Source organism: Ochotona curzoniae, unplaced genomic scaffold, assembly GCF_017591425.1.
Source record: "Ochotona curzoniae isolate NIBS_2020 unplaced genomic scaffold, NIBS_Ocur_1.0 contig_3622, whole genome shotgun sequence".
NCBI classification, from domain to species: Eukaryota; Metazoa; Chordata; class Mammalia; order Lagomorpha; family Ochotonidae; genus Ochotona; species Ochotona curzoniae.
This window is the reverse complement of record NW_024465926.1, coordinates 6,716,913-6,740,490: the sequence shown is the minus strand read 5'-3', so window position 1 is coordinate 6,740,490 and position 23,578 is coordinate 6,716,913. Positions and strand designations below refer to the sequence as shown.

At 43.6% G+C, this 23,578-nt stretch overlaps 1 protein-coding gene across 1 annotated transcript; it reads left to right on the top strand.

The window, feature by feature from the left end:
- The first annotated feature begins 5,565 nt into the window (after positions 1-5,565).
- On the top strand, positions 5,566-14,617 carry CLEC3A (C-type lectin domain family 3 member A). Its single transcript, XM_040982035.1, has 3 exons — positions 5,566-5,680; positions 10,680-10,763; positions 12,963-14,617. The coding sequence occupies exons 1-3, from the start codon at positions 5,566-5,568 to the stop codon at positions 13,352-13,354; spliced, it is 591 nt and encodes a 196-aa protein (XP_040837969.1). The 3' UTR covers positions 13,355-14,617.
- The last annotated feature ends 8,961 nt before the right edge of the window (positions 14,618-23,578 follow it).

The window sequence follows — 23,578 nt, the reverse complement described above, 5'->3', positions numbered from 1 at the left end:
TGAGCCATGTGTGAGGGCCCTGCTAAGCATCAGCTGCTCTGTCAGACATGGAACTATGCTACCAACACAGAGGTCACTAACTAAGCAGTCACACGTAGTCACTGAGCACTTCAATAGGACAGCACTGAGCTAGCAATCAGAACCGAAGAGGGCAAGTCCGTGTACAAAGCCAAATATGGGTTGAGAATAAAAGAATCACACGTTTTTAAAGTTGTATGATGGATATATGCTTAGTGTGGGTGCAAATAAGACCCATTCTGCGGGACTGGAGTCATGAACCTGAAACCCTCTGCAGGTGCAATGCCTCCTGTGTCTACATGACAGCACTGAAGGCAGCCCAAGCACTTCTTGCCCACATTTATGACAAGATACGGCTCCTTGCACATTTCATACATAAGCTTTAGTTGTCTCAATCACTCTCCAAGGCAGATGAACTGAAGCTCAGAGAAATGACAAAATCTGACAATTGTTTTATAACTAATAAGTTGTTTAATTTAATAATGACACTAATAAATCAGTGCAGTGGTATAGTCCTCTGTGTGTGGTGCCAGCATTGCATAAGGGTACCAGCTTAAGTCCTGGCTATCCCACGTTCAATCCAGCTCCCTGTTAATGGGCCCGGGAAAGCAACAGAGGAGAGCCCAAGTCCTTGGGCTCCTGAACCCACATGGGAGACTCAGAAGAAGCTCCAGGTTCACAGCTTTGGACTGGCCCAACTCTGGTCATAGTGGTGTTTTGGGAGAGAAACGGTGGATGGAAGATCATTAATTCTCTTGTGCACGTACATGCGATCTCTCGCCTCCTATTTCTCCCTCCCTCATTTTATAATCCTTTCAAGCAAAATAAATACAAATTAAATAAAAATTGAAAAAAAAAAACCACTCCTTGCTCTTTATTCAATGCTGCCTCAACTCAAGCTACCTCATAGCCTACTTCCCTAAAAGCTGTCCCCAACTCTCTTTAAATTCTCTGATACTTTCAGAAAATCCCAGTTGTGTCGACCAGAGTAGAGACAAGGCAACTCTGCACATTTTCCAGAGCTGATCTTTCCTGCCGGTATGTTGGTCTCACTTGTGCTACAGTCAAGTTCAGCCCTATCACCTCCCCTAAATTTTGTCCTTGAACCTCTGAGCAAAGCCTACAAACGTGTTCAGCCTAGAATATTAATAGACAAGTAGCAATGAGGCCGGATGGATTTGTTGGTTGAATTCGAGACTCTGGAAAACAGCTTAGAGCAACTTTAAAATAGCAACAGTGGAATAAACACACCAGTTACAGAGGGTGGTCAGGGGTTGTGCTGCAAACAGCAATTTATGAAAGAAAACCCTGGTGACAGCTTTAACAGCCTCATCATAACTTTTTTTTTCTAAAAGCAATATTTTTATAGTTCCTATTCCCTGGCTATGAACACGTCGCCTCTTCTTAAATAGCTCTTTCAGAAACTCAGATCTAGCCCAGGAGACAAGCTTGTGACGTCATCCTGCTCCATAGAAAAGGAACTGTTTGGCCTCCAATAAGTTAAAAAAAAAAAAGGCCGCAGGCCCCAGGGGCAAGGCGGGGAAGGGACCACCCCATGCTGTCATCTTTGCTGGTGTGTAGTTCTTGATAAGGTTTTGTTTAGCTCCCTGCTACTAACCTAGGCTTTTCTTGTTCACCGAGGAAAGGGTTTCACCTAAAAGGAGCAGGCCACATCCAGGTTTCAATGCTTGTGACAGTGGCAGTCAGAGTTGTGCCAAGCACCTGAGTCCTTGAGGACTGATAATGTTCCCGTATCTGCCTCTACCCAGAACCACACAGTCTACCACTCCCAACAAGCGTGGCAGCCATTTAGCTTGCTTGGTTTGGAGGACGTTTTGTTGTTGCTGTTCTTCCATGAAGGAGGATTTACAGACCTTGGAATTCCTGTAGATTGCAGTTAAGGGTAAGTTTCTGTCCCTGTCTAGCCTCGAAGTCAAGCACCTAGACACCAGTCAGTGAGTCCCCTGTGCTAAGTTTCTTAGCATGACTCCAAGTGTCACTGCACCGAACGAGTCCTTTCACTGTTTCACAGGTTGGAGTCACTGTTTCCCTTGGTTGGTCAAGTGCCTTTCTGCTTGAACCTCCAGGAGAAGGTAGAAATGAAAGGAAGCAAATCAAAGCTTCCCTGTTACACATTAGCAAATATTTATTGAGCAAATATTATGTGCCAAGTACCAGAACTACATGCAGATTTCAGTTAGCCTGACCCAGCCTCCACCCTCTGGAGCCCGTAGAATCAGTCAATCCAGCACATACATGCATTAAGAAAATAAAGTTCTAAACGAGTATCAAGTTGTGATAAGAAAGCAAGGCACTTGGGTGGCAAATAGCATAGTAGGATCAGTCTAGATTATACAGGTAGAGGGCCCGTATCAAGTCAGACCTGAAGGACAAGGAGGAGTCAGTTATATGCTAGATGATAGACGCACAAAGTTCAAGTTTGGGAGAGAATGGGTGTGAAATGGCAGAAGAAAAACATACATAGACCCAGGTGGAACAGAGATTTGGCTACAAAGAAAAAAAAAAATGACAGTTCAAGTGACCAGAGAAAATCATCAAGAAAAGCCAGGTACAGTCTCATCAGGCAAACAGGCCTCATAAACTATGAGAAGTCTCAGTTTCATTTTAAGCACAATGAGGCAATTTGGAGAGGTTTAAGGGGAAGAGAGGCAACTCACACCGCTGATACAAGAAACATTGATTTGTCTTGGACAGAGTGAAGGTGAGATGGGATCGGACAAGAGCTCTTTGTGACATGAGATGGGATAAGCCAGAAAGAAGAAAGGTGGTCAGTTGACCTGTACGTGGAAACTACAGCCCTTACTGCTGACAAAGTTGCTGAGGGCAAGCACTCAAAGATGACTCACAGGTTTCTGAAATGGGTCCCTGAGATGATGGAAACATGAATGGTGATGTGGACAATTCAATCATGAGATCAGTTGGAAAGCATTGATTCTGTCACTCTGTTTAAACCAAAGCACATTTTCAGAGCCCAGGTCTTCTGGAGTCAATCAAAACTGGATTGGAGAGCCCGGCATGAAGGCTCAATGGCTAAATCCTCATCTTACTGCACTGGGATCCCATATAGGTGCCAGTTCATGTCCTGGCTACTCCATTTCCCATGCAGTTCCCTACTTGTGGTATGGAAAAGCAATGGCCCAAAGCCTTGAAACCCTACATCAGCATGAGAGACCTGGAAGAATTTCCTGACTCCTGGCTTCAGATCGGCTCAGCTCCAGCCATTGCAGTCATTTGGGGAGTGAGCCAGCAGATAAAAGATCTGTTTTTCCTTCTCCCCATAAATCTGATCTGCCTTTCCAATAAAAATGAATCTTTAAAAAAAAAAAAAAAACTGGGTTGAAATATCTAAGGCCCTTGAGCTCTTACCATCACCAGACGAAACCACTTAACTTTTCTGTGGCTCACTGTTTTTTTAAAGATTTATAAATTTTTAAAGATTTCTTTTTATTTTTATTGGAAAGTCAGATATACAGAGAGGAGGAGAGACAGAGAGAAGGATCTTCCATCCAATGATTCACTCCCCAAGTGACCACAACAGGTGGTTCTGTGCTGATCCGAAGCCAGGAGCCAGGATCTTCCTCCAGGTCTTCAACGTGGGTACAGGGTCCCAAGGCGGTGGCTGTCCTTTACTGCTTTCCTAGGCCTCAAGCAATAAGCTGGTTCAGAAGTGGGGCTGCAGGGATTAGAACCAGCACCCATATGGGATCCTGGGGCATTCAAGATGAGGACTTTAGCCTCTAGGCTATCACGCTGGGCCTGAGGCTCACTTTTAATCACCTATAAGAAGCTGAGAATGCCTGCTCCAGAGTGGAGAATGCCTATTCCGCAGGCTTGCTACAAAGACCGAGATGACTTGACATTCCATACATGGTACAGACTATTATTATTAATATGAGGAGTCTTATTAAGTAGTCCATACTATGCTAAGTGCTTTATCAGTCATTATTTTATGTAATCTCCCCAGCAATTCTGTAAACCAAGCATTCCCAGCCCCATTGTTAAAGACAAAAGACTCATTGAGCTGACTGTTCCAACACACAAATGAGGCACACTAGCATGTGAACTGAGATTGGTCACTTTGCACAATGCTCTCAAATTCCTGTGTACAAAAGAAGGGTGAGAATAATAGGTAAAACCCTTTATCTTATACTTCACACTCACACATGCTAAATATCGTCAGAGTCTTCTACCTCACTCGTCCTCTCTTCATATTGATACACAGGTAGATGACAAAGTGGTATGAGCTGAGGAAATAAAGATGGATTAGAATGTGATTTTGTTGGGGTCAGTGCCATGGCATATAGCACATTAATCTTCTGCCTGCTGAGTCAGCATCCCATATGGGCACCAGTTCAAATATCTGCTGCTCCACTTAATTTGCCCCCTGCTAATGGGCTCAGAAATAGGCAGAGGATGTCCCAAGTTTTTGAAAAGGCACAAGTCCCCTACCTACATAGGAGATCCAGAAAAATCTCCAAGCTCCTGGCTTCAGACAGGTCCAGCTCTGGCCATTGCGGCTATTTGGGGAGTGAATCAGCAGATCGAATATTTCTATCTCTCCTCTCTCTATAACTCCGCCTTTCCAATAAAAATAAATAAATCTTCAAAAGAGAAAAGAAAGACAATTTTGTTTACTAAGATTCAGAAGGGAAAAATCGCTCCCAGATTTTGATTCACTTGTTAAAGAAAAATGAAAATGAAATAAACTTGGCCCTTCAGATCTCTCACCTCTGCAACTGCTGGGCCTCACCTCACCTCTGCTCATCCCGCAACTAGGTGGGGTCCACTAATACTCTGCCTTGGGGTGAACTCATCCGACCCCGGGCACACCTGCATGAAAGCCTGCAGCTTTCAACGCAAAAACCTGTCTGGTCGCTAGCACTCAGCCTTCAAGTGCACAGTCAAGGTCTGAATAACGATAATATGCAATCTTTCATTCCACTGTGGTTGGTTTAATCATTTACGTGGAAGTGAAACATAATATGTCAGGAGTAACTTACTATTCCTGACACATACATTATTATGGAAATAATTCACTGTCTTAACTTTCTTTTCACTGTAAGGTTGTTTTCCCAAGACCGTAATTCTTGGTGTGTTCATAAAATCTGAATGAACGGGGCCTTAGACTTTAGAATGGAGCATCCGCTTCAGGTGTCTGTAAATCCCACTGAACAAGCCATCCCCTGGATGCACTTGAGACCCTAAGCTCCTCAGACTTTAAATGAAAAAGAAAAAAGAAGGCAAAAATCCTTAGTTAACTCTAAGGGCACTCCAGAAAGGCGGATCAACTAGGAAATGTTGAAGAAATAGAAAAACAAATAAAAATCCCAGTACGAGGGTTGAGAACAAGGAGCTGCCTCATGCTGTGGCCAGCAGGGCCCATTCAAACATTTCGTCAGCAGGACTCCAGCCAACCTTCGCAGCTCACTTTTATAAAGCTGGCCCAGGCACTGCAGAGCGACATGTGGCTGTGCCACCTACTTACCCCTTGCAGCTTTAGAGCGCTAGCAGGCTTGTACAAGAGCCATGGCAAAGACTGGCCTTGTGATCTGCATCCTGGTGATTACCTTACTCCTGGACCAGACCACCAGCCACACGTCCAGACTGAAAGCCAGGAAGCACAGCAAACGCCGAGTGAAAGGTAAGGGGGCTTCTCAGCCTAGGCAAACACTCAGCTTACTCAGTGTTGGTGGCCGGGGGCGAGGGGGCGGCTGAGCTATGTTCTCATCCAGTCTACCCCAGCAGACTGCGGCTGGAAGCAGCACAAGCCACCAGCTGCGTGTGGCATGTCAGGGGGCTGGTGGCCTTCCACTTCCCCGGAACAGTCTGATAGCAAAAGGAAGCAGGTAAAAGGGTTTTTTGTGTTATAATTTTTCTTAAACACAGAAGGGTATATCATAATATATGTATATTTAAAAAAAAGTTTACATTGCATATCCATTGCCAGATAGGCTTTATGATGCAGACACTGTCCAGGAGTATAGCTGGGTATGTGGACATATGGCGTTATGGGCGTTGGAGCAGAATCCACTATTTCAAAGTAGCCACTGAGTGTCTCTATTCAAATTTATTTCTAAGACAGGCATAGTTTTGTAAATGTGTCAAGGATTGAGGTAGTGGTCACTGTGACTTTCCTTTTTGTCGCTGGTTATCCCCACATTGCCATATCCCTGATCCTATAAGAATTTATTTTGAACCTGCTATGCGATAGAGAAACTAAATCTTCCTTTAAGTGAAAAATATGTCAATAGTGTTTGAAAGCATCTGGGAACAAAACTGAATCTCTAAGCCAGTTCCAAGTTCTGAACAGTTTCAACTGGGTTAGGGAGCTTTAAAATACAGTGCAAAGAATGAAGATGATGGTGGTTTGTTTGCAATCTGCTGTCACCGAAGCGAATGAAAGGAGTATCAAGACACAGGGTTCTGTCTGATTTCATGCACTGTCTGATTTTCATGTCAAGATGCCTCAAGGCAAATATTATGGAATTATATCCTAATCAGATGTACTTCCCTAGTTAAAAAAAAAATCAAAAAACAAAAAAACACACACAGAAAAGTCCCCAGCAAAGTGCAAGTTTTGATTTGCTGTGGCACAAAGTTGGGTAGGTAAAACGGAGAGTTTCTTTTGTGTATCATTCTGGTGATTTCTATGGGGCATTTATAAAGTTTAGGTGTGACGGCAAGGCTTCCTAGGTGGAGCGTTGTTTTTCCTTATGAATACTATACCTTCTTATTTTAAGAAGGCAGTATCTATCATGAGGAGCTGAATATGAGTGGATGAAGTGTGTACTGATGCTGCAGGCAGGGATGGGGGAAGTGCGGCGTGGCATGTTGTTATGACCACATTTCTCCTTGGGACGCAGAAGGAAAATGGCGACCACCCACTAAGGAAACAAGGAAAGAGAATGGACACACGAGTGCGTGTTCCCTCTCCTCCACATACTCATATGATTGTACATGTTTATGTCTTTAGCCCACTGGGTGTGCATCTTAAACATTATCTACCCCAAAATCATTTTTGCTGATTCTTGTCATGAGGGCCCAAGAAAGCAGATTCTCTGGGAAGTAAAGAAGAAAATCTATGTGTGCCAAGCGGTCCTTCCCTATCCTTGGGCCTTCGTAGTATTTCTAAGTGTCTTGAAATAAACCTACAGTTTATGAACTCAGAAGTGAATGCCATTTTTACTCTTGGTTCTCACCACGACATTCTGCACATAACTGCCACATGAAGACATGCCCAGATATTTTTAATATTCTATTAACATTTTTAGTTTCACAAATACAAATGGAATTGGCTATGCAAAAAATGCATGCTTTTAATAAAAATAAGAATTTGGCTGGATTAAATGCCTATAAATACATTTCATTATTAAATCCTGGCCAGCTGTCCGTGTGAGGCATTTTCATTTTTTCTTTTTCTCAAGGGAGGACCTGGTTTTCCTTAGGATCCAACTGGAATCTTTTTTTAACTGGTTTTATTTGTATTTACTTGGAAGGTGGAGACAGAAATCTTCCACCCACTGGTTCACTCCCCAAATGCCTCACCACAGCCCGAGCTGAGCCCAGCTGAAGTTGGGAGTCAGGCCACCTCCCACATGGGTGGCTGGGGTCCAGCTCTTGCCGCTTACCACTTCCGGGGTGTGCATTATAAAGAAGTTGGGATTGGGAGCATAGTCAGGACATGAATCCCAGCACTCCAATACAGAACGCAGGGATCCCAAGCTGCACCCCAACTTCTGTGCCAAGTACCTTCTCTCTCTTTACTAGCTGCATAACATTTCATTGTTTGGTTTGTTCATGACTTAAATATTTCTTAGTGAAATTTTCTGTAGTTTCCAGAATATTTTTCCTTTTGGAATGCCCTCAGTGTGCTGCTTTGTACACATTGCCTCTTTTAGGATGAGATGACATTCCTAGAAGGAAAATTGCAGGTTAGTAATGCTTTCTAATGGCCTCTTCCGATGACAACACTAATCCGTGCACTGTTTTCAGAGTGCAAGTGACAACTCCACATTATATCATGGTTTTATTAGTTGTTCCTTTTAGGGGATTTTATTTTGCATTTGTACACTGCACATACTCCTGACGACAATAAAATGAAAAAGAGCCTTTTAAGACACTCAAATGGCAATTGGGCAATTCATCTCCAAACCAAAACTTCCCTGGCACTCACGTCACAGGTCTCAACAAATTATATGTTGCATTGATGAATAAAAAGTAACTTTTACAGTTTGAAAAGTTGTTTTGTGCATTACTTTTCTTCATTGTAGGCAAAACACATCCACTTAGAATGCTTACAACAAGCCACTTTGATAATGATTTCATAATGACCCTCCCAGGAGCCTGGTACTAATTAATTTGCCTCGAGGCTAATTACAATGTTTGTGGCCTCCAGTAAGGCCACTCATTTAACCAGAATGTGGGTAGGCTTTTAGCCTAGTGGGTAAGATGCAGGTATCCCCTGTTGAAGAGTCTGGGTTTGAGTCCAGGATTCCAATTCCCAGTCTCAGCTTCCTGCCAGTGTGCACCCTGGGAGGCAGCAGGTGTTAACTCAACTAATTGGTCCCTGCCACCCACATGGGAGCCTAGAATGAGCGCCTAGTTCCCAAATCCAACCCAGTCTGACCCAGCTTGTGGAGAGTGAGCCAAAGGATGGAAGTTGTTCCCCCTCCCTCTCAAATAAAATATACATAAAACAGAACAAGGACCTAAGAGGACGGGTGATGACATCTGGACGACCTGGAGGTAAGCCTCCAGCAGCTTTGCAAGGCTGGCTCCCACCAGCTTTGAACCCTTGCGTTTATTGTAGGTTGGATGACCGATGAGAACATCCTTGGGTTTCTTTAATTCTGAGCTGAGGTACTGGGTGCTTTGCGTGTTGATGCATAGCATTAAGAAGAGCAGTGGTGCAGGTCACCTCAGACATCTCTGAGGGCACTCTCCTAACTTGAGTCTAGGAAATACCTGGCTTGAGGAGACAGAGCACTGACTTATTTGAATTTCACACTGTCCTGGGGAAGCTAGGGGCTAGAATACAAATTCCCTGTATGGAGACCCCACAGAGACAGCTGGGGACACTTCACAAGATTTCAACACCTTCTCTGTCTGAAGCGACCATGGAGGTCAAAGCAGGTTGGGAGAAAGGGAAAGAACAGGCCTGGATTCAGGGACTCTGAATATCAACTCCTCGGGTTTCTAGCTGGGGACTCTCACAGGTTCACTGAGCTCTCTGTGCCTCTTTCTCCTGTTCTGTGAAACAGAGACCGTGGGGGTGTCCACCACAAAGGAATACAGAGAGCGTCTGCAGGCATAGAGTGTGTGGTGCAAATCCATGCCTTTTACATCAATGAGCCGTGGTGATTTAGTGTAAGCTCTGACTTTGAAGCTCTCACAAGCTATCCATTTCTGAGTGCCCATGTCGCTCATTGTCTTCCACTTACTGAGAGCCAAGATTGGCCATGAACAGCTGGAATGACACTCTGGGACATCTTTAGGGATTCCAGGATTAAGTCAGTGGCTAGTTCCTAATACAGGTGTGCTTTTACATGATCCTCATCTTTCTCTTTTAAAGATTTATTTACTCACGTGAAAGGCAGAGCTACGAGGGAGGGACAGATTATTCCCTCTGCCAGTTCCATCCCCAGCTGGAGCTGAGACTGAAAAGCAGGAGCTCCTTCTGCATCTCCCACATTGGTTCCAGGGTCCAACGACCTGGGCCATTCCCTGCTGCTTCCCCAGGCACACTGGCATAGAGCTGGATCAGAAGCAGAACAATGGGCCTCAAACTGGCACCCACATGGAATACCAGATATCCTGGGAGGCAGCTTGACTCTCTACAAGACAAAATCAGCCTCAGTGCTTTATCTCCTAATCCTGCTACAAACCGCTATTCCTGATCCATCATGTGTTTGAGCGCTCTAGGTACAGGGACCCCAGATAAATTGAAGCCCAAGTTTTGCCACATGTCTGCCAGCTCACTGAGTTCACCCTCATTTTACACTGGATTCTACAATAGGTCCTCTTTCTGTAATGGGAATCTTAATTTCCTCCATTCACCACTATTTTTAAAGAGAAAATTAAAATAACATAGAAATATTGAGCTCACACTAGCAGGTGCCAGTGTTGTGTGAAGCACCAGCAGTATTGGGACAGCCAGGCAAATGGAAGCAAATGGAAAAAGAAATCTGAAGGAAGCTGAGCAAGTTTCAAAGACAAAGGCTGGCGGAAGGGATTCTAATTTAGAGGAGAGCAGACAGTTTTCTCAGAAAACGAGATAATTAAACTTGATAAAGAGGCAGGGTAAATGTCACCCAGGCAAAGGATGACAAGAAGTGAGAAAAGAGCTTCTTCTAGGGTGCACCTGGAAGTCAGGGAGCCCAAAGACAGACAGGGGCCCTGTTGTTGAGGCAGGACACCCTGGCAGAAGGATTCTCACCAAGTCCTTATTTTATTTGGCCAACTTATTTTCATGCCTTATTTATTTACATATTTTCAGGCACATTCAACTCAGGTCCATCAAAACCACCATGGCCTTCAATTCTGCATCCCCAAGAGTTATTATTGTTTCCTTTATTTTTACATTAATCATATGCTCTTGATTTTGCCTGTCCTAAAATCCACCCCTAACCCCTCTCTTACAGAGAAAGATGGAGATCTGAAAACTCAAGTTGAAAAGCTCTGGAGAGAAGTCAATGCATTGAAGGAAATGCAAGCCCTGCAGACAGGTAAGACTCCACTTCACCAGTGTCTTCCCAAAGGAGACAGGGAGGGAGGTGGTCATCCCAGGGGCTTAATTCATCAAGGCCATATGAAAAAAATCTAGACATCTTTTTGAGGGAAATACTGCCAGGGCAGGCATTGGGGTGCAGTGAATGAAGCAACAGCTTGGGATGCCTACATCCCATATGTGGGACACCCACATCCCATATCTGAGTGCCAGTCTGAGTCCTGGCCGCTCCACTTCTGATCTAGCTTCCTGTAAACGCACCTGGATGACAGCAGAGGACAGCCTAAGGACTGCAGTTGTTGCCACCCATGTGGGAGATGTTGCTGGAGTCCCAGGCTGCTGTCTTCAGCGTGGTCCAGCCCCAGCTGGTACAAACATTTGGAGAGTTAACTGGTACATGAAAGCTTGCTCTCACCAACCCCCCACCACAATTGTGTTAAATAAACAAACTAAAAAATAAAGAAATTTTTAAAAGGAAGAAAGAAAAAAAAAATGTTGGCAAGCAAGACACAAATCTTGGGGAGGACCCAATATCTGGAAGATGACAATTTTGCAAAATGAACTAGTTTTGTCACCTGTTCTATATGAGGACACTTTCAGAAGTTCATGGAAATTGAATTAAAAGCTAAGTTTATTTTGGTGCAAAACTATCTTGAAATCCATCCAAGATACATGAGAATCTTTTTAAAAGCTTATGGAAAAATGTATATTTCAAAAAAATATGTATTAGTCACTTTTTTGGCGCAACCTTTGAAGTTCCCTCATATCTCACAGATATTTATGCGATGAATTTGAAACAGCAGTCAGAAGTTATTCTCTAATTAGCAATGAGGGGACTGTTGGGTGACCAACGTCACTAGCCTTTGCTGGATCCACTGAGGCTCGCGCGGCACCAGGTGCTTGTGGAAGGGCAGCAGCTAGAACCACAGCCTGTTGGCAGAATTACATGTGATACTCCTTTTCCACGAGAGAAGAGCTCCCTGCAGCTTAAATGGTCTTGGACTCTCTGGTCTGGGAGCTTTCTCCAAGAGTTGAAGAGATGAGAGCCGCCTCGCACAGACTTGGAAACACAAGAGCCAGCCTCTCTTGCAGCAACTCCAAATGTAAAGACAGAAGGGCCTGTCCTTGAGGAAAGACGGAAGTTACAGCCTCTGGAAACTCTAACTCCAAGGTCAGGTGTATATTGCCAGTCTGTTGTCATGTTGATCATGAACAACGCTACATTCTAACACAGATGACATGCTCTTTCCATCAGGTCCCAGGACACAGAAAATTAAAGGGAAATGCAATACTCACACAGAAGCAAAAAAGTCTTCTTAATCCCTTACCTGTAATTATCTTATTAATAGCAATACTTAATCCTCCAACATATCCGATTTATCCTGACTGCCCCAACACCGTGTGCTGTTACTGCTGTCCTCACTTTGTAGATGAAGAGGCAGAAGCCCAGAAAAATTATGTGATTTATCCAAACTTGCACAGCTAGTCAATGTCCCTGAGGAGCCCCAAGCCTAGGCCCTACGGCTGTCCCCCTGGAGCTACCTTTGTGACTGACTGGGTCTCCCAATCTAAACGATATTACTAGGACTCACTTACCTGCCTAAGAAAACCTCTCACTGCAAAGTCAGGTTTAATTTTAAAAATAGTCATCATCCAGTTCTAAAATCCCAAGAAAATCCAGCACGTTTGGAGCTACACATATTGCCAAACATGAATATACAAACATCATGGGGTGCAGGTCCTCTCCTGAGGGTAGGGCAGACTATACGTGCTATATAAGTGATATTTTGACATACTACCGTTTTGTAAATCACAATTTCCTGAGCATCGCTGTCCTGTCCAGGGGGAGAAGGGTAGCAGGGAGAATATTTGGCCATGTCATTAAGGTTCTCACATCAGGATACCTGAGTTCAACTCCCACCTCCCGACAGATTTTCCCCATTTTACTACAATAGTGTGGTCCTTCACAGGGAATCATAATTCTATTAGTCTCTTGTTTAAGTGTACCCCGACATTGTTGGTACTTCATTCATGTAAAGTGTTTGCATGATGTCTGTCAATGCAAACTCTTCAATAAATATTCATAACGATCACCATGCATTATTCATTACACAGATATTTTTTGCTATTGATCAAGTTCACCCCTTATTACACTCCAACAGCATCTTAATATGTCAAATTTTTTTCATCCTCACAGTCTGCCTCCGAGGCACGAAATTTTATAAGAAATGCTACCTGGCTTCAGAAGGCTTGAAATATTACCATGAAGCCAATGAAGACTGTATTTCCAAGGGAGGGACCCTGGTTATCCCCAGGAACTCTGACGAAACCAACGCCCTCCGAGACTACGGTAAAAAGAGCATGCCAGGTGTCAACGACTTCTGGCTGGGCATCAACGACATGGTCACAGATGGCAAGTTTGTCGATGTCAATGGAGCCACAGTCTCCTTCCTCAACTGGGATCGTGCACAACCTAACGGTGGTAAACGGGAAAACTGCGTCCTGTTCTCCCAGTCAGCTCAAGGGAAATGGAGCGACGAGGTCTGTCGCAGCAGTAAGAGGTACATATGTGAGTTTACCATCCCTTAAAAGACTCTTGTCAAGGGAATCTTCCAAGCAAGATTGGTCATGATCGATGGTCTTGTGGGACCCAAGAGTAAGTTAGCAACATAATCAACAACTGCCAAAATTGCAACCCAGAAATCAACATCTGCAGCCATGTAACAGGGTCAGCTGATTTTCCCATCATACTGCATTGTCATTTTGCCCTCTTTGGGTCATACAGGATCAGAAAATAATGATCCTTTGCACACTGTTTAGTGGCTTCTGCAGCGCATGCTAACAAATCTCCTTTTACTTTTCTCATCCTGTTCGTTTGCACAGACGTAACAGTTATGTCCAATCCAGAAAGCAAGAGATTTCCTTTTGTAAGTGCAGCAAATATCTGGTTGGTAAGAGCTTCTTAAATCAGAGATTCTCTGCGCAACACCATCCAAAGGCTTTTCCACCTGATGTCTCACCTGTGCCCCCCAACCCCCACCAGAAACAACACCTGCCTGTCCCCAGCCCTTTCCCTGATCATCTCCAGATGAGGTGTGTGTCTCATTGGCCTGTCAAAGATGTCTGAAGAGGTACTGTTCGAACTCTGCCTTCTTGGAAACCATCCTCCCAACTTCTTTGGAAGTTCTCAATCAAGGTCCATCAGGAAATAACAAGGAAAACATTTTTTGACCAAGTTCTACACCCAGCATTACAACTTCTGATCCAAATGGGTTACCACAGGGCAAGGTCCAGGCAGCCAACAGTACAAGAAAAGGAAACAAAATTTAAAAACCTGGCTTTCTTTTGGCTTAGCTTCGCTTACTCTCTCCCTATATAAAGTTGAGAGTGTGAACATTATATTTGTAGAGTATATATTAGTTTCCTTTTTAACATTCTTTTTATGCATGTGTGCTTTCCAACCATCACCATATATTTAAGTCTCTTCAGAACTATCTTTTTTAAGTCAAAAATTAGATTAAAAGAAAGAAAAAGATTAGATGTGAATCATACTATTTTGGAATTATACACCTAAGCATTTGTTTTATTCTGCCAAATTCTATTGCCATTAGCTGTTTAACTAGATTGAATAAAATAAGTTTACCGTTTAAGACAAAATTACAAAGTTTTTAGGACTGAAGAAAACAGGCTTTCTATAAGTATTTTAAATACATTGTGTTCTTTCAATAAATATATATTTTTCTTTTAAATCCTGAATGTGTTTTGTGAAATATATCCTATTCTGCAAACATTAACTGCATGTGCTTGGAATTAAGTTTTAACAGTGTATAATAATAAAATCTGGGTTCCGATCAAGATGGATGTGTTCGCATACTGGTTATATGGTGAATGTTATGTTGATCTTTGTGAATGCTTGTAGGATTTGAGGGGGAAAATCCCCTGGTTCTGATCAAACTGGGAATTCATATATCCTTGGACAATGAGGTGTGATTCAGAGTCAAGGGGACACCTGTTCGAAAATGTAGTGAAGCTGGCGTGGTGCAGTGAGTTAAACTGTCGTTTGGGATGCTAGCATCCTCTGCTAGAGTTCAGATTCTAATCTTGGCGGCTCCGCTTCCAACCCAGCCCATGGCTAAAATGAATAATATTCCACGAGCTCAAAGAAAGATTATCAAAGCCAGCAAGACTGAGATGGTCAGATTGAGATGTTAACTGGCTTGCCCGGGTCAAACTCACGGCTTGGACTTTATTCCTTAGACTTCATGACTCAGCCATGGACTTGTTTACCCAGGAGACTTTGGGCTCCTTTGCCTACTGAGCACTCACCATTAAAGAGTAAAGCAGTGTGAACTCAGACTTTTTATTTCTCTATGAAAGTTGCCCGGACTCTTCTATGGAGGAGGATCCTGAAACATGGGGGACAGTGACGCCCTTCCCGAGTTCCTGGGGGGTGGATGGTAACTCATGTCACGTGAGTGTCCTCCTTAGGGTACTGGCCTGGCTTTCTGCAGACACGCGTCACTTACAGTCAGTCCTCAGTAGGAGGCAGATTCTCCTCTGCAGTTTACAAACCCACCAATCACCCAGAGATCTCTCTGCAGCTCCGCTAGGTCTGGACTGAGGGGAGAGGTGTGTGCATTTGGAGGAAGCCCCAGGTGGCCACGGACTGAAGTGTGGGCAGCAAAGCTCTAAATCGTCAGCTGTGGCTTTGATGGATTCCAGCAATGTCGCTTCCCTTTAACACAAAAGTCACGGGTAGGCTCTAGTAGGATCTACAGTCCGTCTGTGTGAAAAACAATACGTACAGCACTTCTTAGCCTACCACCAGTGCTCCCAGCCACATAATTAAGCAAGGCTTGAACTAAAAAAAAAAGTCAATTCAATGAAATACCAATTACAGAGATTCAATTTAGTGATTTGAACGAGAACTTGCAAGGCTCCATAATTCCTTTCTCTTAACTAGCACTGCTGAATGATATTTCTCAACTAAAAAGAAAAAGATTTTTGTGCTCTCAGATTAGTGAGGACTTTGATAACATCACCGAAAAGGGGTACATTTAATCAATGAAACCTACACAATTTAGTCCTTGGAGCCTGTAGTAAATAGCATGGCCAAATGTTAGCCAAACAAGTTATTTAATCTGTTGGATTACACTAACTGTAAAGGACTATGCCAGATCACATGGGGAGACCAACTCGGGGAGAGAACAGTCTACAAGGCCTATTAAGATAATATTAGTAGTCCTAGCTACATGCCATAGTGAATGGGGATTTACACATTGTTGCCATCCAGCTTTTTTCCTAAAAGGAAGTCCACAAAATAGGCAATGATTTACACAAATTTCCTTAAAAACATGCAGACTGTATGGATACCAGTAGTCCAAAGCGTGTGGACACACTCGAGTGAGCAGGGCTGACACCTGCATTTCCCCGTGGCTGGCTCCAGGAGGCACCCACAGCCTATGCCCAGCCCATCTGAATCTTCTGTGCTACCATCTGAACACGGAGGGTCATGAGACACTTTCCACGGAACACGACAAACCAGGACAAAGTGATAAAATCTGGGTTTTTGGTAGAATTCTTCCTTCTAGATGAATGCAACCAAAACAAATGGCAGCCTAATGACAAACGAGGAACAAAGGAAAAAAAGGGGAAAAGGTGGATGGTGCTAGTTCATACACTGCTTTGTCTATCACTCTAATCCCCTAGGGCTCCTAAGGCCCAGATTTTTATTTCTGTGGATTCCATGAGCTAGCCAGCAGTAGCTCCAAGTAATGCAAGCTTCAGATGGCCTAAGATTTGGAATGGGCTAGGTTACCATGCAGAAAACATTCTCAAATCCTGAGTGGTAGACAGCGGCAAAGGTTTATCTCACTCATCCGCTTTCCAGTCTATTGTGCATTAAGAAAGAATACCGTTCTGTGTTGTGCCCACTCTGGAATGCAGGCCGTTGGAAAGGCACCTGCGTAGCATGCCACCAACTTCTACACCACAGGAAAGAGCTCAACACCCACCGACAAGCTCCAATGAGAGGGAGACCTCCAAGTGCAGTTCTACCAGGTGTCCGAGAGGTGGAGCTCAGCTGGCAAGCAGCCTATTGCTTCCCATGGCTGGGTTTCTGCCCCCTCCCCCCCGCTATCAAAACAATTCTGATTAACACTGCTATGAAGAAAGGTGGGATTGGAAAGATCTGCAATCCCCAATGGAAGGAGAAAGTGGATTCAAAGAGATAAGAAGTTGAGAGTAACAGACAAGGAGAAGCGTGTTATAAAAAAAAAAAAAATGGAAACACAGAGTCCAAACTGGAGTCCAGTCAAAAACTGGAGTCAATTTAACTCCTTTTGACGGTACAAATTGGAACTATTCTGCACAATTTCAAAGGCAGGCTCTTGGCATATGTCATAGTTTTCTATAGAAGTGGGACATCTAGGGAAATGGTTTATGCAAATTGTGTTTTATTAAAAGCCAGCTTTTCCAGTTGCCCAATATATTTCATCCACCAAATAGAACAGCCTTATGTCACATTCCAATTGGCCCTGAGGACTGCCAGGGACTGAGAATTGTTCTGGAATTTTTAACAAACTTTCTCCCCTCTGAAAGTTTCCTAGTCTGGAGACAAAATTATATATGGCCATCCTCATCCACCCAGACTGGCCTTGCCTCAGAGATCTGAGGCTTTTACCAATGCCTCCATTTAAAATTTCTACCTCGGATTTGTCATCCAGGCTGTGGCATGAGGACCTAGATGTAGCATGAATTCACACCAGCCACATTCTGACCATACTTTACCTTACTGTGTGTGCAACTATTTTTATTCAAAGATGATGAATTTTGCACATCTGGCGAGCTTTTCCTCATTCTTTCAGATTCTATACACTTTCCGGAGGACATGCGTTCCTCTGTGCTTTCCCAGCACTTCCTACGTTTGTCTAACAATGGACAAACGTGCTCACGTCTTCCCTTCTGCCTCAGACCTTTCAGTGGCTTTGTAAGGAACTTAGAAAACCAAACCCTAACGTGATCTGCAAGGGCCAGAGGGTCTTGCCCTTCCTCTCTCCAGCCCCTCTTCCCTTCATCTGGGGACTCTGGAGTAATTTTCAAACTTTGTAGGCATAAATCTGTGTTCTACAACAATAAATTTTTATCTGCGCTGAAAAGGTCTTACTTCTCCATTTCAGTAAATCTTGTTCATTCTCCAGATATCAGTTAGTGAGTGAAAACTTGCTTCGGGCAACTTTTTCTCCGATCTCCTAGGACAGCACGTAGGGGAGCACTGGAGTCCAAGTGACTGAAACTAGGACCTGGTACGGATTAAATACACTGGAAGAGGTTTTTTGTTTTTGGTTTTTTACTAACTATGAAATAAGAATCCTGAATGTGGCCAATTCTCAGCATTGTTTTGCAGCTCCATCAACTCAAGGATTGACATGTGTGCAACTCTGCAGGCCCCTCTTCATCATCACAAGCACTGTCTGACGTGGCTGCAGACAGCGTGTTCACCACCAAAGCAGAGGGGCCGTGCTCCAAGGCAGAGCGGCCATGCCGGACTGTTGTGTCTGACTGACTCCGGTGAACCGCCACTTTCGTCTGAGCACTTTTGTTCACAGATGCAATTTTGTATTTATCTGTGATGTCCCAGAGGCTAGGAATTGGACAATTTGTTTTTGCTTATTATTTTATATCCACAGGAATGTGTGACATTTCATAGGGACTCAATGAGAAATGATTGACTGAATAAATGAATTAGAGCATTCATGAGTGAGGAAAAATCAAGTACTTCCTCTTTTCAAGAGTACAGTAAAAAGCATATTCGCTTCTAGAAATTGCGACAGACCTTCCAGCTATATTCCCATGCCAGTGCAGGGGCCAGACCTTGGGCAATATTCACTAATTAACTTACTGCGTTAACAATATAAACTATGACATCTCTGTCGGTAAGTCTTGAGACTAACCTCTCCAAACACAAGAGCCTAGACAATCAAAGGAAAGCTAGTCCCAGGCAGGAGTAACTTGCAAAGTAGGTGAACACTTCCTCAGCTATAATCAAGAGGAAAACAAACTCTGGCCACATGGAATGCACAAATCTTCAGGCTGCACAGCACAACTATTTATTAAGTCGACAAAATATCAAGCACTAGTGTAGATCTTAACTAATCCTTCACTAACACCATGATTTAAAGGAAATGTAGTAAGTCATTAATAGCTGTTGATTCTAGATAATAAGATTTCACTGGTAAATTCTGGTTTTTTGTTTTCCTGACACACTTTCTCTAATGAAGATTTTTACTTCTGTATTTTAACCAATGTTTACTTGTATAAGTGGATACTAATGGACCAGACATATTTCAACATTTGAGTATTTGTCAGACACATCCATAGTTAAATCCAGTGATTCATTTGAGAGCTGAGTAGTTCAGTAACCAGGATTTCTATTCCGTAAGCTTCAGTCTACTTTAAAGGGAAAACAGGGACATTTTGACCACTACAGTACACCCTCCACAATTCTAACAACAGAAGTTTGCACAAGTCACGTGAAGTAGAGATCAAGCCTTAAAACCCTTCTCGCTGGATCCCTTTCCCAGGGAACTGTGCCCAAGTTACACTTTGAGAAGTGGGTTATGACTGTGCACATTCATTCTCAGAACATCAGAGGAAAAAAAAAAAAACAAATTTCACATGGACACATTTCGTTAGGCATACTGACCAGAAGCAAAAAAAAAAAAAAAAAAAAAAAACCAAAATACACAATGTCATACTTACTCATTTTGTCCTTCTGGTAATTTCAGATATTTTCCACCGAGTTACATTGGCCATACACAACCACAAACCAATCAGAGCTCAGCCATAAGATTCGAGTCAAGACAATGTGGGGAGAAAACTTTAAAAATCCAAAGGACTCATTTCCTAAATCCAGAAATCCCCACGGTAGAGAAAGGGTCCTTTTCCACAGGCATCTGCCAAGATCTCCAAAGTCAGAAGTAGGAAATTGCCTTTCAGGTGCAAAGTGCATCTTTCAGCCCCTCCATTTCCCTATTTTCTGTGGAAGGCTTCTACTGCTTTATGTATTGCACATTATTTTGTCTTTCAAAAATCTTCCTTTACTGAAAATGTTTGGGGTGTGTGTGTGTGTCTCAAATGGAATGAGTTCTATATAGTACCAGTAATTAAAATATCAAAACAAACAAGCAAAATAAAACAAAACCACTAATTTTTTTCTTTTGCCAAGTAGCGGAAAAAATGCAAGGAGATAGTCAAGTTGACCTTGGCATGTTAGCAATAACCAAGACTGTGCTGGGGACCTAAGTGTCTCTACAAAGCTACTGTGGACAGTCTAAACCTCATAAACTTGGGGCATTTATTCAAGCATGTCCAGCTTGATTTGATTAGAAGCTTTTTATATTTGTTAGCAATGACCTGTATTAAGAAAGTACTGCTTTTTTTAAAAAACCAGATTAGTTTTATGATAGTTAAAGGCTGAACAATTAATTAACAGCAGCCCCCAAACGAATAAATAGCAGCCACACAATGAAGAGAGAGGTTATCTCAGGTTGGCAGGCAGCTCTCTAAATAAAACAGCTTTGTCATTAGGCAACACAATTCACTCGTCCCGGCTCCCCATAAATAAAAGGTCCCCATGGTTTAGTAGTTGTTGCGCTCTTGGAGACAGAGAAGAATCACTGTCAGCATCAGGCGCAATGCAGCAAAGTAATGAAGGCTCCAAGCTCAGACGGAGCCAGGATCCTGAACTTACCAGCTAACTAGGAAACTTTTCTAAGACGAGCTGGGCAAGCTGACTTTTCCAAGGCTCGTCTCCTCTCTGGGCAGGAACTATCACAGTGCCTACCTCTCCAGGTTACTACGAGTACTGATTACAACAATATCTGTAGACTTCTTAGTAGATGCACAGATGTAAGCAGAGGGTGCCAGCTGGTTTGTTTTGTTTTGTTTGTTTGTTTGTTTACCTTCTGGGCTTGCACCATCCTGCTGCGTGCTCCTTTTCTCAACTAGGAAGATCTGCTTCTCCATCCTTTACTTTGGCCATCTGCTGAATTCTCCAAGTTGGGGGTGAAGGGAGAACAGAAGAGCCAGATCCTTGAGGACTAGGGTCTCAGATCCAAAGTCCTTTGAACTCCCTTGCCATGGAAAACACTGGAAGACAACCTGATATAGAGGAGGAAAGTGGGAATTAGGCAACCAGAGCTCACACAGTCTTCACAAGACACTAGGTCACATGAAATTAGGCAAATTTCCTAACTAACTGGTCAACCACTAAGTATGTGCATCTAAAGATCGGACATATCTTCGCCGTCCTCACAGGACTGTTGTTGAAAGTTAAATGGAGGGAGACGTAGACCTGCGTCTAGCGCAGTGCTCAGCACTGTAGATCTTGGGTTAGCCTTGCCTTCTGCCCTGGAACTTAGTGTTAAGGCTATTCTTTCTGAACCTTTCTCCCGCCACACACTCTTTCTTCTGGAGAGCCAGGACAGGAAAGCGTGCTAGGCAGAACCTTGTGCAGAATGAATTTTTTATTCTCGAGCACTCCCATAAGAGATGCAGAGGACACAGAAATGGGAAAAAGGGTACCGAAACTATTCAGGTGGCTTTACTAGTCCCCCAATTGCATCTTCAGAATCAAACTCCGCCTCTGCCCCAGGCTTCTCAACTCTAACAATACTGCCTTGCTAGAAGAGCTGGTCTTTCCTTCCAAAGCAGAGGGAACGGCGTGTGGGGGAGGTCCAGTGTCCCTGCTTCCATTCCTCATCTTGGCCCCATCCGCCTCGTATATGTCCATCCGCAAGACAGGAACAGTCCTCTCTCCCATGGGTGACAACAATGTCCAGCGTTTTCCTTCATCATTGACTGTGAATGCCTTATAGGATGAGCCCCAGTGAAAACAGGGACTCAACTTCACCCTGACTTTCCATGTGACCAAGGCTGAATTCTTCAGACTCTCAGTGTGGTTTGGCTTTTGGGATGACAGTGAAGGCCGGCCAACTGTATCAGCATTTCTGCATTTTAAGTCAGGGCTCTGCTTTCAATTTCCGTTTCCTGCTGCTGCGCACCCCTGGGGAGGCAGCGAGGACTTGGGTCCTGCCACCCAGACAGAAAACGCAGACTGTGGTCCAGCTGCTGGCTGTGGTGTGGACCACCCCACCAGGCATTCTGTGAGTGAACCAGTCACGGATGGGGACAGACGGCTGTCTCTGCTTCTGTCCTTGGCTTTGGCTCAGCTCAGCTCTGGCTGTTGCGGTCATTTTGAGGAGTGAACCAGCAGATGGCAACCCTTCTCTCTATCTCTTCTCTCTCTCTTTGTCAAACCAGCCTTTCAGATAAAAATAAATAAATCTTTTGAAAAAAATCTTTTAAAAATGCACTTATTTTTATTTGAGAGGAATATCTACGAAGAGAAGAAGAGACAGAGAGAGAGAAAGAGCTCGTCCATCTCCTCGTCATTCCCCCAAAGGCTGCAAAGGATGGGACTGGAGCTGGGGCAGGCCAAGACCAGGAGCCAGGAGCTTCTGTCAGATCTCCCATGTAGGTGCACTGGCCCAAGGTCATGGGTGACCCTCTACTACTTTCCCAAGCCATAAGCAGAGAGCTGGATTGGGATATGAACCAATATCCATTTGAGATGTTAGCACTGTAGGTAGAGACTTAGTTTACAATGCCACAACACTGGCTCCATTTTTTTTTATTAAAAAGCCAATTAAAATGTTCAATAAATGCTCACTTCCCCTTCCTTTGATTTAAGCCTTAAAGAAACTGTAGGCCTCCTGAACACAGACATAGTTGTTTTTTGTTTTGTTTTTTTTTTTTTTGTTTTGTTTTTTGCTGTTGTATACCCCATGAAGCTATTTTAATTCAAGAAAAGAGTTCTTAGCACAACACCCAATTTTCAGATAAACAGAGTTTTGGGCACCAGGGTATGATGCAATAGCCTGAGAACTCACAGTCCTGTGAACGTTCAGGACTTCTCGCCTTGGACATGTCACATTAGTCCCCTGACACAGTGTCAACCCAGGACCACGTTTGGGCAAAACCAAGATGAAATGAAAAAGATGCAGAGGCTTACAACTTTGAAACTTTATTTTGATTTTGTATGTTTTCCATGTATTTGAAAGGGAGAGAGAGAAGGAGTGACACATAACATACACACAAACACACAGAGAGAGAGAACGTGCCTGGCATTCAACCCAGGTCTCCCACACAGGTGGCAAAGACCCAATAACTTGCAGCGTCGCCTACTGTCCACCAGGGGGCGCCTTTGAAAAAAGCTGCACAAGAAAGGAGCCAGAACCTCCGCTCACTTGAGGAGTGAATCATCGGACGGAAGATCTTCTTCTCTGTCTCTCCTCTCTGTATATCTGCCTTTCCAATAAAAAAAATAAATAAATAAATCTTTAAAAAAAAAGAGCCATTTTCCCCTCCTTTAATGTTTCTTTTTCTTGAGTTCGATCAGTAGCAGAAGCGGAAAGCAGACCCCTTAGGATCCCCAGCAGTCCCACCGCCACCTCCAGCCCAGTGGCCATCACACTGCGAGGTGACCTTCCCACCTAACAGCACAATGACATCTTGGCAGGTGGGTCATCAGCGTGAGGAGGTGGGAGGCTGTGACTTCTCCAATCAATGTGTGCTAATGCAAGAACATGCTTTGGTACCAAACTGGAAATGCTCAAATTTGGGTGAAACATCAGTTATCTTAAATAAAACTGAAGGATCCATTATCCTCTCTGGTTGATTGTCTTACCTGCACTAGGCAGTAATTCGAACAATCCACACTGGCAGATGGTGTGCACATAAGTCATTTGCAAA

What these genes read in the sequence shown, in the direction of transcription:
- CLEC3A (XM_040982035.1), top strand. Translation starts at nt 5,566, where the DNA reads ATGGCAAAGACTGGCCTTGTGATCTGCATCCTGGTGATTACCTTACTC. An exon ending in CAGCAAACGCCGAGTGAAAG is followed by an intron (nt 5,681 to 10,679) that starts GTAAGGGGGCTT and finishes CCTCTCTTACAG; the next exon opens with AGAAAGATGGAGATCTGAAA. An exon ending in AATGCAAGCCCTGCAGACAG is followed by an intron (nt 10,764 to 12,962) that starts GTAAGACTCCAC and finishes TCATCCTCACAG; the next exon opens with TCTGCCTCCGAGGCACGAAA.